Here is an 11,306-nt window from a genome sequence, read left to right on the forward strand (position 1 = left end):
CAGTATTGTTTGCATGCTGTTGTAGTGATTGTCCTGACGAAGAGACGGGTACGTTTCGAAACAGGTAGACAAAAATTTCGGTGAGTGGTTAAATATTACTAACATTTTTGTAAAAATAAAATTGAAAAAAGTAAGTAGAAAAGATTGTTTGCAAAGATATATAGGTGTGGTGTTCTATTCTCTCTGCCTACCTTTGTGGGGAAGCAGCGTGATGGTGAGACTTAAGGTAAATAAGTTTTGAAAAAATACAACAACAAAAACCATATTTTTATAGTTAATTCATCCTAGTGTTTAAGAAAGGAATATCGATTTAAATTTTTTCACAAGTCATTAAAAACTATTAACTAACTAACCATTAAGCCGTTTCCCGGGGGTATGCAGAGAATTTAGAACGCCACACCAATCCGTCTTTGCAAACTATCTTCGCCCCTTCCACATTCACGCATCTCCTCATACATAGCCGTCGATTGTTCCGACTCTCGACCCAACCGCGCCCAGGTATTTGAAATAACTAACTAACTAACCATCACGCCGCTTCCCCGCAGGGGTAGGCAGAGAGAATCGAACGCCACACCACTCTATCTTTGCAAACATTCTTAGCCTCTTCTACATTCATACATCTCCTCATACATACTCGACGACTATTACAACTCCTGACCCGGCCGCTTTCAAGTATTTGACATACCTGATTGTGCCAAGTTTTCCTCGATCTTCCTCTGCTTCTTTTTCCAACCACATTCGCCTCATAAATTGTAGTTGGAAAAAGAAGCAGAGGAAGACCGAAGAAAACTTGGCACAATCAGGTATATCAAATACTTGAAAGCGGCCGGGTCAGGAGTCGTAATAATCGTGACTCGTATTTGAAATAACATTCTTTTATCCTTTTTATTATTTCTATGTCTTTTATTTGTAAGAGACAAAATATAAAAATATAAAAAAAACACCAAAAAAACAAACATTCTTGTTTTATTTTTACATACTTTTCATTCATAAATTTTACGTAAATTTACTTATATCTCTGAAGCCAATTATTGGTTAGTTTATAGTTGGCCACCGCAGTATTTCTTGCCTGTATTTTGAGGCCAGCGAGTTATCAAGGATACATTCTTCAGCACTATAACGTTTCCCAAATTATATTCAAATATTTTAGATTGTAAACACATAAAAATTCTTGAGTATGGCCATAGCAAATTTGCGAAGAAAATAACGTACATATTCGCATTTTATTGTAATATATAGTACCATACACAATTTTTTTTCTTCATGAATTTGTGTATTACAAATTCGAAGTTGTATCGGTGAAATATCTTTAAACCAATAAGTACTTACAAAAAAAAACTAAATATAAAATATGATTTCTCTTCCGTGATTTATTTTATTGTTTTCGAAGCCTTGTCCGCACCCCAATGGTGCATAGGGCACTGCATTATATAAACACAGAGTTATCTTGATTGTTAACACACGAAGGAAAAGTGATCAGCCCTCCACTTCAGATACCAGTCTAGGGTAGTATTGAATAAATATTGAAGTGAAAATATCACTTATATTTATTAGACCCCCCCTCCGGGAATCGAACCCGGGACCTCCAGAACGGTAGTTGAGCGTGGTGACCATTACACTACGGAGGCGGACAGAACTAAATTTTCTTATTTACGAGTGTTTATTTATTAATCGTTGTTGAATATTCGATATTTATAACTTAACTAAACATCACGCCGCTTCTTCGCAGGGGTTGGCAGAGAGAATATAGAATAAAATAGAACGCCACAGCAATCTATCGTTGCTAATAATCCTTGGGTCTTCCACATTTATGCATCTCCTTATATATACCCGCCGATTGGTTATTCGCCGCATTCAGGTATTTTAAATTCTTGATAATGCCGAGTTATCCTCGATTTCCTTCTGTTTCTATAACCAATCACAATATTTTTACCGTTCATTCTTCACACATTCGATTTACATGGCCAAACCATCTGAATACAACTTTCTTGATATTATCGATAATTCTTATCTCAGCATTGCATTCTTTTCTTATTTTACCATTCGAACAAGTAACATACAACGTTTTGCCGCCCATTCATCTGAGGGATCGCATTTTGACTGCATTCAATCTACCTTTGTCTTACCAATCTGGTAAAAGTGTCAATAACCGGGGTATTTACCTTATGACTATTTGTGTATATCGCTTACTCCTTTCAAGAACGTCATAAATAAAAAATCATCAATTTTCAGGAGAACGTTTTCAGGAGAACGTTTTTTAAGTTTAAAAATAGGACACTGTATTAACAATAAATATCAAGCCACTTATTGAACTTTTTACCGTGCAACAGATCTTTTAAGGTAAAACCTGAAGGTTTTTTCTCCATTTGAAAAATATTTAGTATAAGTATTTAAAAAAATAATAATTCAATACCTTTCCTTCAAAATGCAAAAACAAAATTTTCTGCCCTGTAGCGGGTAAATATTAAGTTTAAAATATGCCTCGTTTGCTAGGATATAGTACATTTTCTGGGCATTCCGAAAACATGCACAACTGAAAATTGTCGATTTTTGATTTATGACCTACTTGAAAGAAGTGAGCGATATTTGATCGCGAAATGCCGAGATGATCTTACATTACATGTACGAATTTTAGTATTATTTTTTGACATCTCATCAAAGATGAAGACAAGTATTTGGACACACTCAAAATGTTGTAAATAAATCATCTTATCAAATTATAAGCTTAAATAATAAAAATGAAAATGGTATTTTCTGGCTTTTCTCATGTGTGTGATTATAATCCAGGATTCGGACCTCACATACTAATATAAGAGTTTCTGCTTAGTAAAAAGCTTCTTTACATCTCACCAAGAGATGTCTCTAGTGAAGTTCTAGTGATTCAAGAACAAGGTTTCTAAATTGGTTCATATATATAGAACTTCCAAGAATTTGAGTAGTGTGGTTGTCAATAATGGGTAGAATTGGTGAATGTTACACGTGTGTAAAGTGATCACTTAAACTAGCCTTTGACGGTCTTCAGCCCCGTAAATGCCCAGACCTCCATATTCTTCTTCATCTATGTTGAGATTGATACAAAAAAACGTTGTTGATACAAAAAACGATGTGAAATTTGAAAAAAGATAGATTATACCACAAAGTGACTGCCGAATCAATTATTGAAGTGTTACAAAAGTAGTTTTGTTATTCAATGACTTTGTGGATAATGGGAGCAGCGATTTGACGAAATTTAGCAATTTGCTTGGTTACAATTTGAAATTTTGCCAGAAACAGGTGTTAATTCGCCTTTGATGATATAACAAAATTTAATTTAGACCCATATTTATATTATTGGACTTTTAATGAAAGTTGTTTTAAATCACTTAATTTTGATCCATATTCTTCTTTATATTTGATGAGATGTCAAAAAATAATATGAAAATAACTCCTGTAATTGGAGATAATCCAGATTTTGTGAACAAGTATTTGGACACACTCAAAATGTTGTAAGAATTTTAGATTATTTTTTTTATTAATATTTCTTTGAAAAAAAACACGGTTTAACGGTGTTTATTTATTAATTATTACCATAACACGATTGCGATCAGGCGAGCCGGAATTTCCGGTTTTCGCGGAGCGAGCCTGAGATTCAAATAACTAAAAGACGAAGAGTTGGAAGTAAAATAAACGATATTTCAATATTTTCTTACTACACATATCGCTCACTACTTTCAAGAACGTCATAAATCAAAAATCGTCAATTTTCAGTTGTGCATGTTTTCGGAATGCCCTGAAAATATACTATATACCAGCAAAAGCGGCATATTTTTAACTTAATATTTACCCGCTACAGGGCAGAAAGTGTTGTTTTTGCATTTTGAAGAAAATGTATTGTTTACCTATTTTTTAAAATATACTTAATGTTTTTTACACGGAGAAAAATTAATTTGAATTATTTTTTAAAGGTATTTTTTAATTCTTTTTTAAAAATACTAGATATTTTGCAAATGGAGAACAAACATTCAGGTTTTACCTAAAAGATCTGTTACACAGTAAAAAGTTCAATAAGTGCCTTGATATTTATTTTTTATACATTTTATTATATTCTTAAACATTAAAAAAAGATCTCCGGAAAAATCACGTTTTTTGATATATGACGTTGTTGAAAGGAGTGAGCGATATGTCTTTTTACAGTCCATAAATTAACATTTAAAACGCTTTAATTAGACGATAACATGAACACACAATTACAATATAATAATAAATCATTTATACAAGACCACTTTAGAGTTCATTAATGTAAACACGACTAGTTTCGAGAAATATAGATGACGAATTTTAATATTTAGGCTGAATTCGCAAATAGCCAATTCAGAAAGCAACCGGTTGCGCAAGAGACCACATATGTATTCTGCGCACGTTTTTTTAGAATATATATAATATAATTGTTTTACCGTTCTTACCTCACTCATTCGTTCTACATGTCCAAACCATCTCAACACACCTTTCTTAATTTTATCGATAATGCTTATCTCAGCTTTGCATTCCTTCCTTGTTTCACTATTCGTACATCTATCATACATCGAACAAATTTATGAGGCGAATGTAAGTGGAAAAAAGAGCAGAGGTATACCGAGAAAAACATGGCACGATCAGGTATGCCAAATACTTGAAAGTGGTCAGGTTAGGAGTAACCAAGTCATGAATAATTTAGAAAATTTAGAAATACATAAAAATTTAAATTCAGATAAAACAATAATTAATAATATACTGTTTCAAAATACGTCACCATTATTATCAATGTTTCCCTTTACAAAAAATTTTGTTTTTTAACCCCCCTACCTATATTAACCTACATATACACTAAAATATATTATTGTTCGTTAGTTTTAATTTGTACCAGAAGATGAAAACAACTGTCGTTTTCGAAACTAGTCGTAAATAAAAATAAAACTCGATTAAGTGGTATATTCAAGTGTTTAATTTAAAAAAAATAATCATGTCATTCCACAAAGTTAATGCCGAACCAATAAATAATATAAAATATATAATTTTATGAACAATAGGATTTCATGAAAAAAACAATGCCATACGTTCATTCCAAGAAAGGTAAAATCCACATATGTATTTCGAAGTAATAACCTTGTTATTGTATTGTAGTAATTACTGAAATGAAAAAAGGAAACACAATTGTTGAACATTTTTGCGATGAAGAATTGAATGCTATTTAAAACGATGAAATGATAAATATTGTTGAAAAACAAGATGAATTTTTAATCATCATGTTATTTTGAAAAATACAACAAATAAACAATATCAACATTTTTTGGCATCTCAACATAGATGAAGAAGTCTATGTATTCACAGGGTTTATGACCCGTCATAGGTTGGTTAAGTGATGACTTTACACACGTGTAACATTCGCCATTTTCTACATATGATTGACAACCGCACGAACGGATCTTCATGGTATTGATCATATCGCTCACTCCTTTCAAGAACGTCCTAAATCAAAAATCGACAGTTTTCAGTTGTGCATGTTTTCGGAATGTCCAGAAAATGTACAATATCTCAGTAAAAGCGGCATATTTTTAACATAATATTTACCCGCTACAGGGTAGAAAGAGTTGTTTTTGCATTTTGAAGAAAAGGTATTGTTTAATTATTTACAAATACTTTATCAATATGTATTTGAAAAAATCATATGCCTATATATAAATATGTATATATATATATATATATATATATATATATATATATATATATATATATATATATATATATATATATATATATATATATATATATATAAATAGATATATACCCATTTTCTTAACAAAAAATTAGGTGCGGAGACTGTCGCATACTGAATTTTATATTTGCGATTACCTATTTAACGATAAGTTCACTCCGTTTCTAAGGCATAAGTGCCATTTGTGAAAATGCAAATATAGCACTCCATACGACCAAAGTCATACTGAGAACTAACTACATGTGAAAATCAGCTGCTTTTAAAATACATAAATACGTTTGCACACAGACGTAATAATATTTGCCTGTGGGTAGCGGCCCACACTGTATGTATAGCGTACATACTCGTACTCGTATCAAGTTAGCCGACTGATAGAAATTTTTAACGGTACAGACCAGTTGTTAGCTCAGGGCTATTTTCACCAAAGAATATTATCTGATCGGCACGGCTTTCATAAAAAGATACCGAATTATTTATTACTTTCATTTCGGGCATTTTGCCGAACTCAATCAATGCGGAACTTCTGATCAAATTATTTTTTTCCTCAAAAAAATTTATAAAACACATGGAATTGTAAGTATGAGGTGAGGAATTGTATGCATGGGTATGCATACAATTCCTCATATATATATATATATATATATATATATATATATATATATATATATATATATATATATATATATATATATATATATATATATATATATATATATATATATATATATATATATATATATATATATATATATATATATATATATATATATATATATATATATATATATATATATATATATATATATATATATATATATATATATATATATATATATATATATATATATATATTTTTTTTTTAATATATATTTTGACATCTCATTAAAGATGAAGAAGAATGGGGAAATGTATGTGATTATAATCCAGGATTCGGATCTCACATACTGATATAAGAGTTTCTGCTTTTCATCTCACCAATAGATGTCTCTAGTGAAGTTCTGGTGATTCAAGAACAATGTTTCTGAATTGGTTCATATATATACAGAACTTCTAAGTGTAATTACACTACTCAAATGACAATCGTCAATAATGGGTAGAATTGGTAAATGTTACACGTGTGTAAAGTGATCATTTAACCAGCCTCTGGCAGGTCGTATATGACACCCTGTAAATGCCCAGACTGTGTTCATTTCCTTTCTGTGTTTACAAATCTGGGTTTTCCCTCTTACGAGTTACTTTAACATTTTGTAATCTCAACATAGATGAAGATTATATTTCAGAAAAAAAAGTTGTGTGGTTGTCAATAATGGAAAGAATGGTTAATGTCAAACGTGTGTAAAGTGATCGCTTGAGCAGCCTATGACAGGTCATAAGCCTTGTAAATGCCCAGACTGTGTCCAAATCCTTGTTCTCAAATCTGGGTTTCTCCACTTAGTACTTACTTATTATATTTACATTTTGACATCTCAACATGGATGAAGAATATTTAATAAAAAAATGAGTAGTGTGGTTTTCAATCATGGGAAGAATGATGAATGTTACACGTGTGTAAAGTGATCACTTAACTAGCCTATGACAGGTCGTGAGCCTTGTAAATGCCCAGACATCCATATTCTTCCTCATCTATGTCGAGATGACAAAATGTAACAAATACATATTTCGAGTTTCGTTTATGACCGCGCGTTGATGTCTAAATTCACCCCGTATAAAGCTTTGAATCCTACTTCTCTTCTGACTTATATTCGGGTCCGAGTGGTGTATAGGGCATCTTACCTAATCGATGCGTTGTTATCTTGATCGGTAATAATACCATACAATACCATTTCATTTAAATGAGAAAGGGTGATCAGTCCTGTGTTTCAGATTCGTGGATATACGAATGGGAAATCGGCTGTCCAAACTCAAAACACAGTAAGGGACATTTTTTTGTAGTAGGTTTTTTTATGCATTTTGGACTAAGTAGAATCTACTTAGTCCAAAAATGCAAAAAAAACGTACTAAAAAAAAATGTCCCTTACTGTGTTTTAAATTTGGACAGCCGATATGTATGTTTGATAGTTTAAGTGAAGGAAATTGCTGCTATAGGGGAAAGTAACTGAAAGAAAATGGGAAGAATGGCAGACATGGATAGGGTACTCAGGGTTGCATGCATATTTTCGTGGAATTGTGTTGTATGCAACGAAAGGAAGTTTGTGAATATAGGAATCTCAACTCAGACGAATGTGTGGCAAAACGATGTTTGATAGATGTTCGAATGATGAAATAAGGAAAGAATGTAAGGCTGAGATAAGCATTATCGATAAAATTAAGAAAGGTGTGTTGAGATGGTTTGGACATGTGGAGCGTATGAGTGAAGAAAGAACGGTTAAACAAATTTATGGAGCGAATGTAGTTGGAAAAAGAAGCAGAGGACGACCGAGGAAAACTTGGCACAATCAGGTATGTCAAATACTTGAAAGCGGCCGGGTCAGGAGTCGTAATAATCGTCGGGTATGTATGAGGAGATGCATGAATGTAGAAGAGGCAAAGAATGTTTGCAAAGACAGAGTGGTGTGGCGTTCGATTCTCTCTGCCTACCCCTGCGGAGAAGCGGCGTGATGGTTAGTTAGTTAGTTTTTTGCTATATATACACATACTCGTATATTTGATTTTTCATGCTATTTTCGTAGACCCAAGCAGCTCATTATTGAAAATAGAAATCGAGTTGTATTAGATTGAGTTCGAACCTAGAAACATTGATACGGAGTCAGCGACACTAACCACGGGACCACAATCGAACACTATTCGGCTGTCCAAACTTAAAACACAGTTAGAGACATTTTTTTGTAGTACGTTTTATGTGCATTTTTGGACTAAGTAGAATCTACTTACTTATTTATTTTTTTACAAAAATGTTAATAAAATTAGTATATAACCACTCACGGTGAGTGGTTATATACTAATTTTATTAACATTTTTGTAAAAAAATAAATAAGTAAAAATGACTAACCACAAAGTAAATGCTTTAAATATTAATAATATTGAGAATAGAATCTACTTAGTTCAAAAATGCAAAAAAAAGGTATTACAAAAAAAATGTCCCTTACTGTGTTTTGAGTTTGAACAGCCGTATTACGCTTCATATTGTTTTGGAAAATGAGCTGCAGAGAAATGCAGAGAAGCTCAAGTTCACACAGCGATTCATGGAAAGATCCATGCTTGATCGAAGTCTGATGTAAAATGAGCTGCTCGTAATGTGGGAAAATGATAAAGGTGTTTATTTTAAAGGTGGAGACTGACCGGAGCATTTCGACGTAACGTAACACGCTACGATGCGAGCATTCAGGCAGTCAGTACACCGAGTCGAGCGCTCCATCCATAGTTTCGGATGCTCGCCGATGCTAGCCGCGAGCGATGTTACGACGAAATGCTCCGGTCAATCTCCACCTTAAGGGTTTGACTTACATCTGGAGGGGCAGCGAACTTGAGGCTCGCGAGGCTGGCATGCGAGCGGGCCCTGTGCTCCTGGCGTATACTGTAGCTGAAGGCCCTCTCGTTGAGGTGCCCCCTTCTTCCTGCGGAGCCGCCCAGATGGGGGCCGTCCAGCGCGGCCAGCGAGCGCGCCGCCCGCAGCGGGCGCGGCTCCACGGTCGCGTACTGCGGGCGCAGCCGCGGCGGGGGCAGCGTCGCGGCGTACGCCACCCCGGGCCCCATGGCCCACCCCCCCCGGGGAGGCGGCAAGGTCCTGGTATCTTCCCTCATCATTCCGTTAGAACGTCTGTGCTGGGGCTTTTTCACCTTTTTACCTGTGTTCGACTGCACTACAGGCGGCGGAGGAGGTACAGGCGCTGGGCGAGTCACTTGACGAGGCCGAGGCGTTTTACCTCGACTCCCTGTACCGTACAAATCGTAAGGCCCTTCGTCTAATCTTTCCGTAGATCCTGCCCATACTTTGTGATTCTCATCCCCGTCATATACGTCTTCCTCTTCCTCTTCTTCCGCTACTCCTTTGGCGGAATCCTTCACGCTACCGTTGGCCCCGCCGGCTGCCCGCGCGTAGGAACTATCGGCGTACGCGTGAAAGCAACATCTCACTAGAGCGTTCGCGGCCATCTCTTTTTTGCAAATAAACGCGTGACATTCCAGGACTTTTATGCCCGTTGTCCTGCGCAGGATGGCAGCGAACAAAGGAGGATGCGCGGGCGATGGTGCTCTTGCGAATGGAGAATCTAAGGGCAGGAATCTCGGTACTCCGTTCCCGCCGGCTCCGACGTGTCGGACGGCGGCGCAGTAGTGCAGCGACTCGATCGGGAAGAATCTAGTGACCTTCTTGTGGTTTTCGTCTACGTTTTCTAGCAAGATCCCGTTGGACCACACCGAGAGCCAGGAGTCTATCCCGCGGGCGTGACACGCCTGTCGGGGCGCCTTGGACGGGTACAACTCGCGCAGCGGCTCCTGAATCCCCTGCAAACCATCCTTCGTCTGCTGAGGAACGGCGCTGCCCAGCCACAGGACGCGACACCGACATATGGGCGTCGCCTCCATGTCAAATTAATAAATAATAATAAAAAACACTAATATTTTTCACTCTTGCACTGACACTACCACTCCCTGCGCGCGCGACGGCCGCGGAATTTACACTATATGTGTCGTGTGCTGCTCAAGATGGCGGAAGCCCCTCCGCTGTCGGTAAAACAGCGAACTGCGTTTACCGACCCGCCAAAACACCTTGCTCCTCGAGCAGGTAGTGGCCCGAGCAGGTGCACGAAAGGGGTCGATCAACAGGTAAAATAAACAACACTCATCAAAAAATCCGATTCTCGCTACTGCGTACTACTTTATCGGTAGTACTTTCTTACTAAACGCCAAAAACACATTGTTAAAATCCAAGACGATTGAAATCGAGGTGCAGACACGTTAGGTCTATCCTCGTAACTCCTACAATAACACTAAGCAAAAAAGACACATCATAAAAAATACTCTTTCGACACTTAATTAAAATGAGTTTGTGAATGATTTGCTTACTAGTGCGCTTGATTTATTAACCGAAAAATTAACTGATTGTGTGATGTATCCACAGGTGGGGTACACAAACCGGTCAGACAAGCGAAAATAGCCTATGCTGCCATGAAATTTACACCGGTTTTTGAATGAAATCACATGTCGATAAAACAGATTTCCGCTTACCGACGCCCCGAAGGCCTTTGACCACGATACTTGTATGACATTCCAACGGTGGTTGCTTAACGAAAAAGACACGTAAAGTGAAATCCGCTAAGGATCATTATGGCTCGCGGCGCTAAGGACGGGCGGGCTTGAAATTCCGTGCTGGCTACCTGCCAAATTGACCCGTATTGCATGTTGTATATGCCAGGTATTTGGGTGATTGCTTCAGCGAGCGTACATAGTATGCGTTTTGGGTGGGAAATGGGCTCCGCAAATTAGCAGGTGGATCCTTCAGCCATTTCGGCTTTTCGCACGAGCAGTTAAATGATTATAAAAAAGCGTAGTTATTATATAAATCAAATTAAAGAATTTATATTTAAGACAAGGAAAACTGTTTTAAAATATGTTTTATTGAGTCAATAGTTTGAAG

The 11,306-nt window shown here is 36.2% G+C and overlaps 1 protein-coding gene across 1 annotated transcript in view; it reads right to left on the reverse strand.

The window, feature by feature from the left end:
* The window catches only part of LOC148307098 (uncharacterized), a 47,419-nt gene extending 37,038 nt beyond the window's left edge, over positions 1–10,381 (reverse strand). The window contains exon 1 of the mRNA XM_088263941.1: positions 9,176–10,381. Coding sequence (XP_088120067.1) covers positions 9,176–10,255 — 1,080 coding nt within the window. The 5' untranslated portion in view covers positions 10,256–10,381. The remainder of the gene's footprint in view (positions 1–9,175) is intronic.
* Positions 10,382–11,306: the final 925 nt, after the last annotated feature.

This window comes from Brachycentrus maculatus, unplaced genomic scaffold (genome assembly GCF_059751285.1).
Source record: "Brachycentrus maculatus isolate JH-2025_06_01 unplaced genomic scaffold, ASM5975128v1 h1tg000210l, whole genome shotgun sequence".
In the NCBI taxonomy this organism is placed as follows: Eukaryota; Metazoa; Arthropoda; class Insecta; order Trichoptera; family Brachycentridae; genus Brachycentrus; species Brachycentrus maculatus.